Source organism: Hipposideros armiger, unplaced genomic scaffold (genome assembly GCF_001890085.2).
Source record: "Hipposideros armiger isolate ML-2016 unplaced genomic scaffold, ASM189008v1 scaffold_889, whole genome shotgun sequence".
NCBI lineage: Eukaryota > Metazoa > Chordata > Mammalia > Chiroptera > Hipposideridae > Hipposideros > Hipposideros armiger.
The window spans coordinates 116141-136057 of NW_017732239.1; the positions used below are offsets into that span (position 1 = coordinate 116141).

The 19917-nt window shown below is 37.8% G+C and overlaps 1 protein-coding gene across 4 annotated transcripts in view; it reads right to left on the reverse strand.

Annotated features, from left to right (window-relative positions):
- The window catches only part of ANGPT1 (angiopoietin 1), a 254882-nt gene that overhangs the window by 22006 nt on the left and 212959 nt on the right, over positions 1 to 19917 (reverse strand). For all 4 annotated transcript variants that reach the window (XM_019630086.1, XM_019630087.1, XM_019630088.1 and 1 more), the window contains one exon: positions 18787 to 18953. In XM_019630086.1, the coding sequence (XP_019485631.1) occupies positions 18787 to 18953 (167 nt within the window). The remainder of the gene's footprint in view (positions 1 to 18786; positions 18954 to 19917) is intronic.

A 19917-nucleotide genomic window follows, 5' to 3' on the forward strand; every position in this document is an offset into this window, starting at 1 on the left:
AAATGAGACAGGTGGCATCTTCTGATGGAAATAAAAACAACGCTTCTCTTGTCAATCTATATATATATATAAAAAACGGTGCTTGCCTTACTGTAGACTTCCAGCAAAATTAGCATTTGTTTGCCATTATGAAGATGTCATTGGGAGGTGTACAAATAATTAGTATTGTAGGAAAAAGGTATGGGGGAAAATTCAGGAGATGTTAAACTGCTCAAAAAGTTTAGTGGAAGAGAGTAGCTTTAGTACTGTGGAGGGCATGGACTTTGGGAGAGGAATGAGGAGGATATGCTCAGTATAAGGATTGTGAAATTCATAGCACAATTAAGTTGCAGGGTTATCTAACATCAAAAACGATAAGAAAGAGAGGGGATTCCATTAGTCATTTGAATGTGTTGGGAGCATCAAGTGAAAAGGCCGAGAATAAATTTATTAAGTGCTAAATATTTAAGATAGATACGTATTTCTCTTTTTTGATTTTAGTATTTGAAGCTGCAATTCTTTATGTTTTCATGAAATGCCTTTTTTGTTCAGTATTCAGAGTTCTACAGTGGAAATTAGTAGGATGGGAAGGCTTGAGATAAAGGAAATAATGTAAATTTAGTATTTTGGGCTGGCCAAGTGGCTCAGTTGGTTAAGAGTTGGCTTAAGAGTGCGAGCTCTGAACAACAGGGCTGTCAATTCAATTCCCACATAGGCCAGTGACACTGCACCCGAGCTGAGCTGTCACTGAGCTGCCAACAGGTGGCAGGATGGCTCTGTTGGTGTAACAAGATTGCCTGTTCAATGGTGGGCTATGCCCACCTACAACCAAGACTGAACTCGGCACCTTGAGCTGAGCTGCCGCCCAGGGTGGCTCAGTGGATAGGGTGTGCGCTCTTAACAACAAGGCTGCTGGTTCGACTCCCACATGGGATGGTGGCTACGCCCACCCACAACTAAGATTGAACACTGCATCTTGAGTTTAGAGGCCATGAGCTGCCACCAGGCAGCCAGATGGCGACTGGCACCCTCCACAATGAAGACTGAAGAACAACTTGGCTGGTCCCCTTCCCCAATACCCCCCCCCAAAAAAGAATGTAAATTCATCTTAGCACAAGGGGAGACTTGAGGCTTATCTTAGTATTTGCTAATACAGCAAAATTATGTCTAAGTAATATTTAAAAAAATTTTTTCAGAATAATATCTTCAAGGTGAACATGTTGTTCTCTTTAGTTCAGGATCATCGAAGTGCATCCTGTGCTTATAAATGACCAGAGCTTTACTGAATTGATCGCTTCCTCCCTATCTTCACAAGTCCAATATCAACCACCTTTCAAGGCAAGCTCAAATATTATACAGGAAGACTTCTCTCTTCTAAACTGTCATCGCATAAATAAATTGTTTCTCTTGTAGCATGTCTCTTTTGTCTACTGTAGTATTATTATTTATATATGTGTCTTCTCTTCCTCACCAGACTTAACCTAATAAGAAGTGTTCATGGGCCGGCCGAGTGGCACGATGGTTAAGAACTGGCTTGGGATGCCAGAGGGCCCCGGTTCGGATCCCACATATGAGGGCCAGTGACACTGCCCTCCACAGCTAAAATGCTGAACAACAGCTCAACCTGGAGCTGGGCTGCCATGAGTCGCCGGCAACGGCATAGGCTGCAGCCCCTATGGCAGTGGGTTGCCATGGGCCACCGTATATAGCCAGCAGCCAGCGTGAGCGGCCAGCAGCTGCAGTGAGCAGCCGTCCAGAAGCCGGCGACTGATCTGCCTCGCCTGGGAAGAGCGCAATGATGGTGCCAACTTGGGTCAGTGAAGCAACGTCCTCCACAACTAGACTGAAGAACAAAAGGACAGCAACTTGTCTGTTCCCCTTCCCCCAATTTCCCAGCACTGTTTCCATCCCCCCAATTCCCCAATTTAAAAAAAAAAGTGTTCATGTCTTAGCCACCTTTGTGAACTCCATATACTATACACATAATAGACATTTGATAAATATTTATTGTGTTGATTATGAGCTGAGTTCAAATTGTTTAGAAATTTACTTTTATTCATCTCAAGAGATGGTTCATATGTAGTAACATTTTAACTGGTAATAATGCAACAAACATTTTACAATTCAAGGTCATGGACACTTTTTTTTCCTGCTTTGAAATGCGTCCAATATTAAAGACCTAATGGTCTGCTCAAATCATGTTGGAGCATTGTCATAATGAGGGTGAAATTAGTTTGTGGCTGCCAAGTGACATCTGAAGAAATAGCTCATAGCATAACCCATTCAAATAAATACTAGAGAGTCCATATGAGAAATAGGGACCATCAAGCTTTACAAAGGGACCTAATATCTATATATGTGTCCATTCTATTGTATATAATTCCCTCTGGAACCTGGGCATTGATTTAAAAATCTGTTTCAAAAGCTTTACCTTCCTTGTTAGAGGAGACAAGGTTTGTTTTCCAATGTTGAATCTCTGTTGGAGATGGCTCTATTGAGTCTGTGTCATTATGTGCAACACTGTTTTTTACATGCTGGAGATAAATTCTATTACTCCATATTCATAAGTAAATAGAATTTACTTATTTATTTGCAAAAGCCTGTCATGAGCATGTGAGAAAACAATAGGAAAACATATGAAGCAAAGTCAGTGCACCAATGAAAAAGTGGGTGAGCAAACGCCTATAACAGACAGTTTTTTGATGATGATCTACCTTCATAGATATAAATATATATAAGTACAAGAAAAAGTTCAAAAGATGTTTCAAAAGAAAAGAGTGTGTGAGTAAGAAGATTAAGAGACTTAATAATGTACAATTTGATTAATCAAGAATTAAGGCTATAATAAAGATTTTCAGATAACCTAAAAAGATATAAAGATCAGCAGATATAGGTGGATTGGCACAAAGTATGAAAGAAGGAAATAATTGACAATAAATTTATTACCTAAAGTTCTTCCTTTTTTTCCTTTCTTTCCCCACTCCCACAAAAAAAATAAAAAATAGAACATTAGCTTCTTTTTTTTTCTTAAAGATTTTTTTATTGGTGAATTGGGGGGATGGGAACTGCGTGGGGAATTGGGGGAAGGGGAACAGATAAGTTGCTGTCCTGTTTTGTTCTTCAATCTAGTTGTGGAGGACACTGGCCCAAGCTGGCACAATCATTGCACTCTTCCCGGGCGAGGCAGATCAGTTGCCGGCTTCTGGAAGGCTGCTCATAGCAGCTCTGGCCACTCACGCTGGCTGCTGGCTACACACGGTAGCCCATGGGAACCCACTGCAGCAGGGGCTGCAGCCTACGCTGTCGCCGAGGTCTCAGGGCAGCCTAGCTCCAGGTTGAGCTGCCGTTCAGCATCTTAGCTGCAGAGGGCAGTGTCACTGGCCCTCATATGTGGGATCTGAACCAGGGCCCTCTGGCGTCCCAAGCCAGCTCTTAACCAATGTGCCACTTGGCTGGCCCACATTAGCTTTTGAAGAGTAAGAGTGTGTCATGCACACTTGTGTCTTCAGAGATAGCATAACGGGACAGTTTGGAGCTTAATTGTCTGGGTTTGCAACCTAGCTCTTATCCTTCCTGACCCTCAGTTACTTCATCTGTAAAATGGTTCTAAGATGAGTAATGTACTTCTAACACGGTTGTGAAGATTAAATGAGGTAATACATATAAAGTCCTTAAAACGACTTTCACATGTAGGTAAGTACTTGATGAATATTAATGAAAAATAAGCAAAGAAATCAAATTTCCTAGCCAATAACCATAAAATATAGAGTAGCTCAGTAAATATGAGTTATGTGGATGACTGTCTAAATTAAACAAGTATCATTGTGAGACAGTGATAGACATACATAAGCATACAAAGAGTGATGATAATAATGATAGAAATACAGCTAATTAAGACATGCATGTAAGCAATAAACTGGAGAAATTAAATATGAAAAGGACCAATTTTCTCAAATCCATGAGACCCCATTTCCTTTGAAAGTTTTTTGTTTTGTTTTTTTCATTTTATATAGAGAAAGCAAATACCAAGTTCAAAGAACAAGAAACCAAAGAGTTGTGCTTCTGATTACCTAATTTAAGGTCTACTTTATTTTGAACCCAGATGCCTGAATAACAACCCTTTAATGCAAATGTTTATTCTTTAATAAATTAAAATTCCAGTCTTTTGAGTATCCTACGTTTTTCTTGCCATATAATAAGGTGCTTCATTGACTGAATCCAGCATGTGTCTTTTTTCCTTTCTTTACCTATAATTGATACTGGGAAAAAAACTCTGAAAAGATCATGCATGCCAGCCTACCATTAATTCTCATCTCTGTTTCCTGAAGGTTTGCTTTATCAGGTTCCATTTTCCTTATTTGGTGTCATTTGTTCTCACATGGGATTGGATCACTGGGGAATCACAGGAATTTGTGTATATTAACCTAACCAGGATGCCGAGAAGGGGTCTGCTGTCTTATTTGCTTCTTTAGCCTCAGATGCCCTGAGGCAGGTCTGTTATCTTTAAACATGTTCAGTGGAGGGTGTGCAAATGTGAAAAAATGCTCATGATAGCGAGGGTCATGGAGATCTGTGCTGCGATTAAGAGATAAATTTCCAGAGTTACAGAAAACCTCAGCCCAAACAATGAAAAACATCAGCAAATCCAGTTTCATTTACCCTCTAGCACTATTATGGCTGTTGTATACCGTATTTCCTCATGTATAAGACAAACCCTTTTTTGAAAAATTTGGGGTCTAAAAATTGGGTGCGTCTTATACAGTGGTTGTAGATTTTTTTTTTTTTACTTGCATTTCCCGCTTTTTTGCGCTTGTCGTCTTTGCGCTCATTGTTTCGCACTTGTTACAGGTATATTAGGGCAGGTTACGTTTTGCCACGTTCTGCCCAGAAATGGCTCAGAAAATATTTTTGTACAGTGCTGAATTCAAGTTAAAAGTGATCCAGTTTGCAAAAGTGAATGGAAATCGTGCTGCTGAATGTAAATTTGATCCTCCTCCAACTGAGAAAACAATCCGAGACTGGCTAACGGGAAGAAGAAACCCTACTGAAAACGCCACGGCAAAAGGCCATGAGAGGCAATATATGAAGACAGTGATTTGTCATCAGAAACAAATGAGGACAAGATAATGGTTGGGAGTTTTGACAGTGATGAGGAGTTGTATGAATTTTATGATGAATAAAACTTGAGTTCAATAACTTCATTTAATACATTTTTTTAAAATTTCAGGCCCCCAAATTAAGGTGTGTCTTATACATGGGGAAATACGGTATTTTAGCTGTTGTTACACATGCATAAATTGTACACTAATTTTTCATCTATTTAAGTTTTGAAGGTATACCTTTTAATGTTTCTCCCTTGATTTACAAATGTTTATATCATTATAGAATTTTGATAAGAATGAGTTTGTCAACCACCCAGGTCTTCTCAAACTCTTGATACTAGGAACATTGTTACCAGTGACTCCAGTTTCAAAACCCCAGTAAAATATCGTTCTAGGTGTTTCTCAATGACATGAAGATTGCATATGTTCAAAACTCCTGATAAATTCTTCCTCCAAAGAAATTAGAGAACTCACATACTGTTATCTCTGTGTGCCTTTGCAGAGTGCTGAGAGAGTACACTCTCGCCTGTAAATCTAAAACAGAAAATACTATTTTCATGAAATCTGGGACAATGAAACGATGCTTCCCAAAGCTCAGAAATGCACACTGCAGTGATTTTGTCTTTAGTTCTAAATAAAATAAAGCTCTTCTAATATTCTTCTCCTTTTCTAAGAATACATTAAACATTTTAGTTCCAACATGAATTACATGGCATTAAGACCCCTGTAAAAAAATACCAACGGTCCCTTAAACATATTTCAATTCCCTTGGCATCATGTGTGGCTGAGCGTCAGCCCCGAGTAAGCAGCTCACTGACCAGACGTCCTCTGGTGCCTAAAAGACCAGGCCAGTGGCCATCTCTGAGACTTTATGGGTTTGCTTTTTTACCAAAAATTAAGTCAAGACCTTGTAAAACTTGTGATCAAAATTGGTGATTTTTTTTTTTAGTATAAACAAGTTCAAGGGAGGTAGGTTTGTTCTCATTCTTATTTTATTTCTGTTTAAAGAGTAGCAAGAAACTTTCTTTCCAGCATCCCCTAGGGGAAGACACAGAGAGAGGAAAGGGAGAGTAGAATGTTGAAAACCATTGAGAGACATCCTCTGAGGTTTTTTTGCAAGAAGGAAATACTTTCTCTTGTTATAGTTGGACAATGTGTTGCTATAAGTTCTACAAATAAGGCACTAGCATGCATAAGCAGATTCTTCTACTGACCAAAATCATTATTGTGCTTATTTCTCTCCACAATTAGTGTAAGATAGAGTCCAAACTCCTTATCATGGAATATGGCCCTCTGTTTTCTATGAAGCTCTGTATAACGAGATACTTGGTATTCTCCAACTAAGGCAAGCTCTCTCCCACTTCTGTTTACATTGTTCCTTTTGGCTGGAATGTTCAGACTTTTCTCCTTTTGACACCATCCTCCATACTTGCCTCATGAACACTTATTATATGTCACAAATCCCCAAGGATTTCCTCTAGGAGGCCTTTCCTGGGCCCCTCAATCTCTTGCGGTATACCCCATCCATCCTCAACCGCAGTCGATGGATCTCTTTTGTTTAGTGTGCAACTATAGCCTCCTTTTAAGAGTTCTTACCCAGGGACTCAGTGTTGAGTTGAATCACAGATAAACGTAGGTAAAATTTTATGTTTGTTCATTTGTTCTAGGGAAGAGATCCATAGGTCCATCAAATTTCATAAAAGGTCCATGATTCCTTGATCAAAAACCAACAAGAAAAACCAAAAAACCCAAGTAGACATGCTAAAACATATTGCAGCTAATGCTTTGTTTCAAGCCAAATAGCCCATGTTTTCTTCCTTCTCCTTAATGATAAGCTCTACAAGACCAGCAAACAGTGTCTCCTTTGAGTGCCATTGAAGTGTTATTTCTGAATCAGCATTGCCTGGGTGTACTTGGTAGGATCGAGATGCCTAGGATCAGGATCTCTAGATGTGGGATTCATAAATCTAACTTCAAACCAACAGCTTACTTGACTATACGAACACTCAAGTTTGGAAATGACTGAATAATACCAGAGAAATAGTAGCAATGTAATAAAAGTTTGGTGGCTGGCTGGCTGGCTGGATAATGAATGACTGCAGTCCCTGATTTCAAAAGAATTATAACACCTTCTAAGAAGGTCATTTTAGTGAAGCTATGTAGATTAAAGCAAAACTATATCCAGTTAAGAGAGAAATAAAATTATTATTGGTATTGTACAACTATGTAATTAGTAATTATTGTTTATTTACAAGCCAAGAAAATATTGACTTAATGTCTCTAATGATCAGCATATCTTCTTGGTCAGGGGACGTTAAAGAAGCATATAATATTCAGATGTAATTCTTCTGCTAAGAACACTGTGTACTTTAAAAATCAGATTATAAATAGGTACAAACTATTCATTGGATCTTTAATCGCATCTATTATTTTAAAGCATAGTTCATTACAATAATTATTTTGTAACAATGATGTGACCTCCAATTGTTTATGTAATTACTTCTGATCTTCAGATCTAGAAAAATGTTCTCTGGAATTGATCATGAAGGTGTGTGAGGAGAAGGAAGTTGTTTTTCATTTGCAGTCTAAAAATTATTAAGACTAAAATTATTCTTTCTCCAGCTGTTTATTTGAGCGTCTAACTGAGGCAGATAATAAAATAATACTTTTAATTCTTTTAATAAAGAGTGAGCAGACCAGCATAATATTGACATTTGTGATGTTAGTGCCAAAAGAGACATATCTAAGCCCTGAAAATATTTGGAATGGAGTAAATACTTGATTAATATAGTTAAAGTTGAATGTTATGATGATATTATCAACACAGGGTTTGCTGTTGATGCTTTTAATGTTGATACTTATTGATACTTGGCATAATTATTTAAAATGATTGTATGATGTTTATGGTTGAAATGAGTAAAGGCTCTTGTAAAAGAAATAAATCATCTAGAGAGAAAAAAATATTCTTTAAGTTATAGGAGAATTACTATTGTATACTATTAACCTTCATAACTTTGAAATTTTTACTCAAAATATGAACTAAATCATGTACTTGATAAGCTTGTTGTTTACTCATAAGTTCTATAAAATCAAGGTTTACTGTCACCTAGTGGTAGCTATCAAAATTGCAGGCAGAGGACCTAGACCAGTGGTTCTCAACCTGGGGGTCGCAACCCTTTGGGGGTCGAATGACCTTTTCACAGGGGTCGCCTAAGACCATCAGAAAACAAAAATATATTTACATTACGATTCATAACAGTAGCAAACTTACAGTTATAGAGTAGCAACGAAAATAATTTTATGGTTGGGGGTCACCACAACATGAGGAACTGTATTAAGGAAGGTTCAGAACTGCTGACCTAGACCTTGTAACTCACAAACTACTTATCAGTGATAGTAACATAGCATCTTTTTCCAAGATCAGTTGGCCTAGGAAATAAGGTATGTTGTGTGTCTATCATGTTAACATTCCATTTCATTTGCTTGACATCATGCAAAATAAAAATTGTTGCATATATTTTGCAGGTAAATAAAAGAAACTGAAGAGCCAGCAGTTTAATAAATGGGGGAAATGAGTCTCATTCAAGCAACAACCTAAGAAACTAAAAGACATAACATTTTATTAAAAATCTTCCATGAAATCTATAATGAGCAGCCATTCTATACCATGAACCTCTGGGGACAGAAATTTTGACTTGTTGTTCTCTGAATTTCTAGCATCTACATCAAAATCGGTTGTGTTCGTTGATGCATAAAACATACCTTTGTTGATACGTCTTTCACATATTTATTAGAACGTGCTTCTCCAGATAAATGCCAAACTTTCTGCCCTCCTAGATGTAGTAGTCTAATTACAGAAAATAGCCAATTACGGCCCAGTGTCATAAGTAAGGCCTCAGAAAAAGATATGCAGAGAGCCCAGGGGGAGCACAGGGAAAGCGATCCTTACCCAATCTAAAAAGCAGAGCTTACAGACTGAGCTAAGACTTCAAAGATAAGGAAAATCAAGTCACACCAAGAGGTGATGCTCTTGAATAACTGAGCTGAGCTCTGTGATGTTTTGTTTCACCTACAATGTGTTGCACGTTATTGTTGCTCATATTTAATGAACAGAGGAATCAAAACATTGGGTGAAAGAAATTGTTTGGGATGCGGTGGCAGACTATTTTAGATGGGCTGCCTTCAGAGGCTATCGCTAGTTTCCAGTCCAAAGTCTTGCAGCTACTACTAGTTGTCTGGCTCTCCTTGGCTCTTGGCATCATGCTTTGTCATTAACCCCTCATACTCTCTGCCTCAGCAGCACCTCACTACTTGCAGTTTGCCTAACAAGACATACTGGTTTCAGTGGCCTTCACATATGCTATTCCCACATCTATCTCCAACGCTGAACCGTTTCTCCAGCTAATTCCAATTTTCCATTGTTATGTCAACTTAGGCCACCCCTTGGAATCCTTCCCACCGTCCCAAAATTGGTTAGGTCCCCTATTCGTGCCATACTTGTCGTTATTAATAGGCTTTGTGCATGGCATCGCAACTGCCTGTCTGCCTGTGTCCTGTCCGCCCATTCTCCTATCGCATTACGCGTGTGTCTGCACATGCATGAGCACACACATACGTGACTTTACTGAGATCTCTGTGGACACTTTATTGTAGGACAGCACATAAAAAAATAACAAGTATTTCATTCATTGAAGATAACAGCCTTCATCTTTTCAGTAGTGAGCAGCACTGAGAGAACCCAGGGCCGTGGATCACATGACATTCCCCTAGACTGTTTCCTAGAGGCTGTGCTAGCTGGCTCTAGAAACCTTTGTCAGCTTGTTGTAAGTTTCTAGGCCAGCAGTTGTCTGAATCCAACCCAGTGTTATTCATTCCAGAGCAGGAATCCTCTGGGAATCCTTAGACCTAACAGCATGGGGGACGTTTGTTTTTGTCAGCTTGGAAAAATACAAGACTCTAGAGACCGACATTAATCTGCATTAAAGTCAAGAGATTTTCCTGACCCTTAGAGGACCTGAAGAAGGTACAAAGTGACTCTGTAAGACCATGAGTTTTTCCTCGTGAATATATCATCTCAGTCAAGGAGTATAAAATATAAATTTTGTTGACTAAAGCAAGTTCCTTCTCCATGTTAGGAAGTAACCATAACAAAAATCACAGTCTCAATAAAAATAATACACCTCCCAAACTGGAGAAATGATTTGAAAATACAAATAAAACTACTTACAACTTTGAGTTTCATATCTGGGCTAAACATCCAACAGAGTAGAAACTGCCAAGAGATTCCATATATATATTTTTTTTATTTTTTTTTTACCTTGATCAGTCCAGGAATGCTATAAAAAATAACTTTCCTCTTAGCATTTCAACACATCTGCTACTGGTTCCAGCCAGGACCATGCAGCCCAGAGGACCAGAGAAATGAAAAACATTTCACTGAAAATAGTGAAACAAGTTTTGCAATACCTAAAAAAATACATGGTTTAAATTTACATGGGAGGCTCTAGAGAATTCTTTTCATTCCACACTAATTTGTTTTGTCCTTGAAATACATACACAACATGAGATTACTTTAATGATTTAAAAAAACAAAACAAAAAGCTTCTGGAATTGGAAAGACTTCGTTCTTACCTCCTCATTTTCCTTCTGAGGACATGAGACTTGGAAAGGTAACTTGTCCAAGATCATTCAAAAAAGTAACTATCGATACAAACCTAGAGCTTGTGTCTCTTGGTTTCCAATACAGTGCTTTACTCGCTTCACCAAACTTCTTCCCAATAAAGACCTTGGCCAAAAATAAACTTTTTACAGAAAGATATTTAATGGCCAAATTATTTTCAAGGTTTTTTTTGGCAATTTTGTTTCAAGCATTCTATTCATCTTTATATGAGGGTGTCTTCCAGAACAAGGCTTTCACACAGCCACAGTCAGTTCTAACCTGAAGGTATTCCCAACAAGTAATATAGAGGTAAAATATGAAGAATATTCCCAAATTATACTGGGAGTGCCAAAAAAAAATGTATACACATGACTTGTATTCACATCTTTTGTTATCGGTGTATATTGACAATTATAATTTTAATGCAGTTTTTTCCTTTCTTAAAATCCGTATACATTTTTCTGGCACCTTCTATATATTATAAACATTATAGAAAGACTATAATTGTAATACAAAATTTTCATTGTGAATGGTTAAACATTATCATTCAGATTGTACTCATACAAATTTTATATTGGTTCAAAGGAGAGGCTATCTTTAAGTTTGTCATTATACTATTTGTGACAAAGAATTTACTAGTCAAGTTAATACTATAAAAATATAAAGAAATTAACTTTAGGGAACAAACCATAACCAAGATCTGAAAAAAATTAACATGCAAAATTACTTTATCTAATGAAACACATTCATTATAACTGTGCCCTTCTAATGAGTCTAGACATTTTTTAATGTAATAGCTTTTATTTTTATATTTGAAAGCAGTACAACTAAATTTACTTCTAATTGGTAAATATTTACTCTTTTAGTTATAATAATAATAATATGATACAATGGTTTTTAAACTGTGCTCTACAAATATGTGAGGCAATACCAAGGGAAGGGGCAAAGAAACACTGTACTACGCCCTATAGCAACGTCAACCAAAATAGATCACCTTTATACATTATATTTTGTAAGACTTTTATTTAAATGACTACATATTCCATTGCAGAACCAAAAGCAAAAAAGCAAAACCTTAACAAGTGAATGAAACTTAGCCCAACCAATAATGGGATAAATTGACCGTTTGTCCCTTTGGATTTGATAAAGTGGGAAGTACGCAATATTGGTTATATAGCATTCTTGTCAAAATTATCTAATTTGAATCTTATCACAAAGAAAGAATCAGATAAATCCAGAAAGAAATATTTCTGAGGAAAACTGACCTGGTTTCTTCAAAAATATTAATGGTGGGTGTACAGTAGACTATTCTAGGTAAAAGGTGACTAAAGAGACAATGATGCAATGAGTGTGAACCTGGATTGGGCCCTGAATCCAAATAAATACATAAATCTGTAAAATTTATTTTGGGGACAGTGTTGGGGTGAATTTCAATATAGACATCTAATTAAAATTTTTATTGACTCAATGATAAATTTATTGGGTATGATAAAACTTGATTTACAAATATCTAAATATTTTTCATAGTTGTGTGGAATTTGAGTTTGTCCAATACAAAGTATGTTTGCATACTTTTTCTGACTGGGTCCCCATAAGAGAATGGTCCAGATGATAAGAAAAAGAATATTAGTTCCACTAAAGATAAACAATCTGAGGTATAAAAGCAGTAGGTGATTTTTCCAAGTAGAGCTAGAATATGCTACTGTCCCCTTGGTTAGCCTGAGAACTGTGTTTCCCAGAATCTCCTTCCTTAGATGGTACCAAGTTAGTTGGACAAAAAAGGACTTTGTGTGAGGTTTGGAAGGTGGAAATGAAGCAGTGGTCTGACTCTCAGCTCATCATCAGATACGGTGATGTTCAGGGGCAGAGGTACCTGGCAGCTCCCAGCTTGTCCGCCCTTCCTCTCTGCCTCCAGCTTGCCTCCCTGCTGCTGGCAATGCCTCTCGAGCTACTACCAGATGCTCGATTGCACATCCCCAGGTGACAGAGCTACTCTGAAGCCACAGCTCTCTTTAGACCTTCCCCTTTGTGGTCCTGCTTTGGTGGCTGGCTGTATTTGATTTCTGGGATTTTCCTATAAGCTTGTGGTTGTCTGCCACCATGCCGGGTCTGTTAGTGTCTCTTCCTCTGATTTTCTACTTTTATCTTCCAGACCTTCACTTCTAGAGCTCATCTCACACTTGTGTAAAGTTAAATTTGTAACACTCATCATGGTTCTGTCTCGCTGATTAACCATTATTACAACCAAGTTGGTTTAATGGATAGTGAGACCAGACGTCACTATTTAATGGTTTCCAAATCTTCTGATTCCAATTCCAGAGCTCTTTCCAGTAGATCGTAGCATCTCTCCAAGCCCATAAATAATCTGTTATTTTAAGCATTTGTTTGGGTAGTGGTGGTTATGTATTTGTTTTTTAACTCTAAGTACTGGGACCAGCAAGTTTTCATGAGAAGTAAAAGGTCACTGTAAGCCATAAAACTGATGGGAATTCTTATTGAAGTATTTATCAGAGAGATCAAAGTGTAAAGAATTGAAGGGTCATAAAATAAAAATGAAATGTATACATAAAGGTAATTCTATTCTAGAAAATAAATTCTGAGCTGCAAGGAGCTTTACAAATACTTCAATTTACAGGACAGAAGATGAGAGCCAGAAACATGAAATAATGTGCCCATGAACATTCAGATTATTAAAGACAGAAATGGAATTAGGGGAAATTTTATCTCTTAGAATATACACTTTGAATGTATTAAATTACAGAAATTAACCGTTGGACTTCCCTTTATTAAGGGATGGCCATATAGAGGGCAGTTATGAGATCATAGCTCAAATCTTGAGTTCTACCCATAATAGTACCTCTGACCTTGTACAAAGTACAATGCCTCAGTTTCCTCATGTGAAAACAAAGTATCTGGTGCATAGCATGTATTCACCAAATATTAGCTATCAATTATTAGTGAATAATTTGGCTAATTTAGGTGTAGACTTTGAATTTTGATGAAAATGGTTTCTAACTTCTAGAAGTTTAGACACAGTGGGAAAGGACACACACACAGTTATTTTAAAACACACACACGCGCGCGCGCGTGCACACACACACACACACACACACACACACACACAGAGTTATTTTAAAAAACACTCGTTAATGACTTCAGGATAGAATGTGGATACCGAACAGTTAGCCACAGAGTATTACGGCCATATGGTGGTAGCACAGAGCATCCAAATGACCCTGAGAGTGAGAGTGATGCATTTCTCTGGGAAATCAGGGTAGGGACCCTTACAGGACCCTTGCAGTGCTCTTAGGATCAATCCACATGGCAGGATGAAAAGAACAGTGCTGAGCAGAGGGAGAAGTGCACGCAGTCACAGTGAGACCTCAGCTAATCTCAAGTGAAATTCTGGACTTTGGGTGGCCCTTTATATTTGCCCCCAACTGGGGCAAGGGATCTTTATAAACTACTATATTGACCAGTCATTGGATGCAATCTGTCTGCAGGAAGGAGCAGTGACTGGGTGATGTGACTTTCTCCAGCCACAGACAATGTTCAGGAGGGAGCCCTTGGCTATATGCTGATAGCCAGCAACGTTCCCAGGAGGATTTCAGTTCTGAAGGGGAGCAATGGATTAGGGCATCGCAGTATCTACCGCAATAGATATCAGGGGAGACTCCCTGGAATAAGGGAGACTCGTAAAGATTTAGATGTATCCAAAGCTGGGATTATGTGTATAGGGCAAGGATACAGCATAAACAAAGGCGTGCAAGGTGCAGGGAAATTGCAAGTCATTTCTGGAACATGATTATAGGAGGGAGTGCCTGGTTGGGTGAAGTTGTGGGCAAGGTATGATAGCCATAGCTGAGCCAAGTAGGTTGTGGCCAGGTCATGAAGACTTTCAAGTGGCAGCCTTTAACCTGTAGATATTAGAACATGGTAGAAATACACAGAGGAGGTCCCAGGCCAAGTGAAATTGTCTATTAGAAAAACCATCCCACAACAGTGAAGAAGAAATATTTGAGAACGTCAAGACTGGAGACAGGCAGGCTCTATAATAGTCTGGGTGTTAGATGATGAGAATCTCGATAATACTACCTCTCTAGAGGAAGCACTGAATCATTTCACATTGACTGCTGTTATTTCGCATGATGTGTTCATCACGACACTCTTACATTATTATTTTTTCTTATTTATATTCTCCTGGGTTCTATAGATTTTATTTTCTACCTGAGAAAATCATGTGGAATTTCCTTAGAGGATAAAATGAAAACATGTGTATTACATGTACATTTGAGCTTATCTATTCACAGCATTTACTTTTAATCAGTGTGTGTCTAGAACATGAGAAAGATTATTTTTTAAATTAGGTTTATACATATGGCCACAGCTGTTACAAGAGTTTTAAAAATACAGTTTCTGTTAAGATAGAATATTAAAAATAATACGCCTTCCAAAGAACTTCTAAGTTTCATTTGAAAGAGGACAAAATATAAAACAACTATCAAGCATGTGTTTCATAGTTTTGATTCTAGTTGAAATTTAGTTGAATTTGAGCAGGTCAATTGACCAAAGCCTCAGTTTCCTCGTCTTTAAAATGTGTCTAATAACACCTACCTTAAAAAGTAATTGTCAGGATGAAATGATTACAGTGTTAAAAATTATTTCATAAATTATAAAATACTAACTTAATACTATGAATTAGTAGTAATACACATGTCAGCATTCGTACTTTTTAATAATGTATCACAAGCAGGCATCCTAATTGGGAGGGGAGAGCAATGAGTGGAGAAACACAGAAGGCCAAGCAGGGCATCTGAGCTGTAACTTGGGTCCGCGTGGCGTCACTGAACCTGGGGAATCAGCCCCGAGCATGAGTGAGCGACGGTACACGGGGAGAGGGAAGTCACAGGGCACAGCTTCCCTTTCCAAGCTTCTGTTCGATTCTCTTTGAAAGAGTGAATAACACCACTTCATAGTGTGATTATTTTAACTAAACTTTCACCGGACCAGGCGTTACGTTTTAATGAGTTCTATTTTCCACTGGATGCATGAGAAGGTGATGAATACAGACCTACTTTCTGCTGGGTCTTGTAAGGAAAGGGGGCCAGAGCCACCAACTTTATTCTGTCAGCGTTACAGAGTGGGGACCACACTGAACTAGGTAGGAGTCAAACAGCTCATATTTAAATTTTTCTCCCTCGTTGGGCAAACTGCTGCATATGTCTGGACCTCAGCTTTCTTTTCATTAAAACTGGAGATTTAGGGGCCGGCCGAGTGGCTCAGTTGGTTAAGAGCTTGCTCAAGAGTTTGAGCTCTGAGCAACAGCGGTTCAAGTCCAGCCTGAGCTGAGCAGCCNAAAAAAAAAAAAAAAAAAAAAAAAAAAAAAAAAAAAAAAAAAAAAAAAAAACTGGAGATTTAGAATTAAACTCCTAAGTTCTTTCTGGATTTACAGTTCTGAGTCTCAAGGTTCACAGTACTCTCAAGAAAGAAAAATGGGGATTCCAGACTGTATGCCTCACTCCAGCAGGGGAGACTTACTTTTTGATAACAGATCTGCATCATATGGGTAGAGATCAGAATCACACAGATGTTGAATGAATAGGAAATGCACAATGACAGCAGTAGGCCACTCTAAGGGGAGGTAAGTGCTCCTTCTCCATGCAGGTGCCAGGATGACAGTCATACCCTGCACCTGAAGCCTACTTTGGATGCCCACAATTCTCCTAAACCTGTGCAAACACTCTGTTCCCTTCATGCCAATCTCACCTTACATTGTGCATGCACACACATACACACACACATGAACTGAGAGACACTTTGGAAAGGAACCAAAGAAAATTCTTCAGGAGCCTAGAAAAAGACTAGGCTAATTATTTGCTAGTCCTATTGTCAGGCTGTCTGACATTAGCCAAGTTTCCTATAGTTTCAAATTTCAGGTCAAAACATTTACAGAAGAGTAACCCTGATGTTTTACAGTGGTTTTTCTTGTTATAAAACTCTCCAAATATTGACCTCCTTTGAAACATTTCTTCTTACACTCCATTGCATTTTATAAATGTCTCTTCTTTGGTTTCTTGAGTTGCTGTTATGCACAACCTCACTCTCCACCTCCCCCCATGGGATATGAACTCTTTAGATCTATTTCTCGCCCTTTGTTGTGGTGACATCATTGCTGTTTGTTAAGAAAATGACTATTATGTCTCCACGGATCCAATCCCAAACACAATGCATTAAAATAAAATGAAATGTGTTCATGGAAAAAGTTGTAGATTCAAAGTCCTAAAGAATGGTATGTCTCAAAAAGACAAATAAGCAGCCAAAACAGTTGAACTACAAGGAGACGGCCACACAGGTTGGAAGAAAAGCAGAAGGCATTGCTTGCTGTCATTGCATTTTGCTTGTTGCAATATGCCAGCCCTTTACTGTACACAATTGCATTTCCATAACTCATAGAATAACCATACAACTCAGAGTGTAAAATCATCGCAACTCTAATTTACTGATTACAAAACTGAGGCACACACAATTACCAAAGACCTGCTATGTGCCAGGTATTGCATTAATGAGGAGTGATATAAAAGTAACTAAAATATATTCCCTGCTCTCTGCAGAATGCCAACCAGATATTTGGTGAGCTAGTTAGTAACAAAGCTGGACTGTGAGGTCTGGGAGACAAAAGGTCTTATCACTGACTGTAAAATATGCTAATGCATGGAGTTCCTGGAACATAGAAGTAACAAAGTAAATGTCTGTAAAATGAATTTGCCACACTGCATTACCTGCTTAACCTTTTTAAATTTTGTTTTTTCCTAGTGTATAAACTGCTCATGGAAAAAAAAAGTGAGAGATTAAGCATATAGATTATGTATTTTTACATCTGCAATGATGTTCTGGTATATTGATGCCATTATTTGGGTTTATTTTTATTTTTATTTATTTATTTATTTATTTATTTATTTATTTATTTATTTATTTTAATTGGGGAATTGTGGGAGGGGAACAGTGTTGGGAAATTGGGGAAGGGGACCAGCCAAGTTGTTGTTCTTCAATCTTAGTTATGGAGGGTGCCAGTTGCCATCTGGCTGCCCATCGGCAGCTTGTGGCCTCTAAATTCAAGGTGCTGTGTTACAATCTTAGTTGCGGGTGGGCGTAGCCACCATCCCATGCGGGAGTCGAACCAGCAGCCTTGTTGTTAAAAGTGCACGCTGTATTCACTGAGCCATCCGGGCGGTAGCTCAGCTCAAGATGCCAAGTTCAGTCTTAGCTGCGGGCGGGCGTAGCCCACCATTGAACAGGCAGCCTTGTTAGGAGCACGTGCTCTCACCAGCTGAGCCATCCTGCCACCTGTTGGCAGCTCAGCTCGGGTGCAGCATCACTGGCCCCTGTGGGAATCAGCCTGGCGGCCCTGTTGCTCAGAACTCGCACTGTTAAGCTAACTCTTAACCAACTGAATCACTTTGCCGGCCCTCTCTGGATTTTTTTTTTTGCCTTTTACATTATTTATGAAAAAATTCTAAATTATGCCTTGCTTTATCTTTTTTTTTGTCCATCATTCAAAAATATAAAAATGGATTCTTCTTTTATCACCTCCAAGATAATGTGAAAAATAATAATTTAAATCAGGTAAAAAAAAGTATGAATAGGAAACTTTTTGATAGAAGGAAGGGAGTATTTATTTCAAGCCACTGAGTTTGAGTCAATTCTCTGTCATCGGTTTATATGTATGAATCCACTACATCTTTGTAATAATAACAATAAAAATACAACAACAACAATAATATTGTGCTTGACTTAATTCCCTATCTTCTGGATTTTGAGCCAACATCAATATAATCAGTCTATGAAAAGTGAAATTTAAAGCTTTTAAGAAGTTTTTACAGGGTTTTTAATAACTCCTTGTAATAAGCCTAGAAAAACAACCTGATTTTTCAATTTGAAGGATGACTTTCATCAGGTCTTTTTTTCAAACTTTTCCATATTAAGTGGGTAGGTCCAAGGTAGCTGAGCACTGCACGGGGGACGGGGTGGGGGATGTGGAGGACCTACCTGTAGTTTTGTTTTTCATTTCCTATGTGGAATCTGTCGTACTGTGAATAGGCTCGGTTTCCTTCCCAGTCCATTAACTCGATTCTTAGTGTGTACTGCCTCTGGCTGGTTATAGCAAAAATAAACTCATTCCCCAGCCAGTATTCACCAGAGGGATTTCCAAAACCCTGAGAAGGAAGACAGAAATGCAGTTGTTACTTCAGAATGAAACACTTCTCATGTTCAGTATGTAACTGTGTTCCAAATAATAATACATTTTTTTAAAGATATTTCGTGTATATTTTTACACGCTTTTTTTCAAGCATTTACCCAGTATTTTTCTGCTGTGTCTCCCCGCATCTAATTTTTAACAGTAAAACCTGATATTCCCATCTGTGTAGATGAGATGTTTTTGGATTACATGAATCTGACTAATAGGTTTAACCAGTAAACACTTCTCTATCACAGATAGCTTTTGAAAATGTTTATAAAATTCTAGGTAATAAAATATTTTAAACATAATTTAAATATTTTCTAATAAACATTATCAGGGTAGTATCAGACAAATTATTTAACAATATTATTTTTTGTGTGTTCATTATTATTCAGGAGTCAAATTATGCTCAGATAACAATTTAAACAGGTTATTAGACACTTGACTTTTATAGCTTTAACATTCTCATTTTTAAAAAGTTTACTTTTCAGTTACAATTGACATACAATATTAATTTCAGGTATACAACATAGTAATTAGACATTTACATACTTTACAAAGTGATCACCCCTATAAGTCTAGTACACACATGACACCATACATCGTTATTACAATATTATTGAATATGTACCCTATGCTGTACCTCATGACTATTTTTATAACTGGCAATTTGTACTTCTTAATCCCTTTCACCTTTTTTCACCCACCCGTTCGATCCTCCCTCCCATCCAGTGACCTCCAATCTGTTCTCTGTATTTCTGAGCTTGTTTCTGTTTTGTTTCTGTGTCTTATTTTTTAGATTTCACATATAAGCAAAATCATATAGTATTTCTCTCTCTCTGTCTGACTAATTTCAGAAGATATTTTCCAATGATACATCTGATAGAGGGTTAATGTAAAAAATATATAAGGAACTGTTATAAGTTAACACCAAAAAA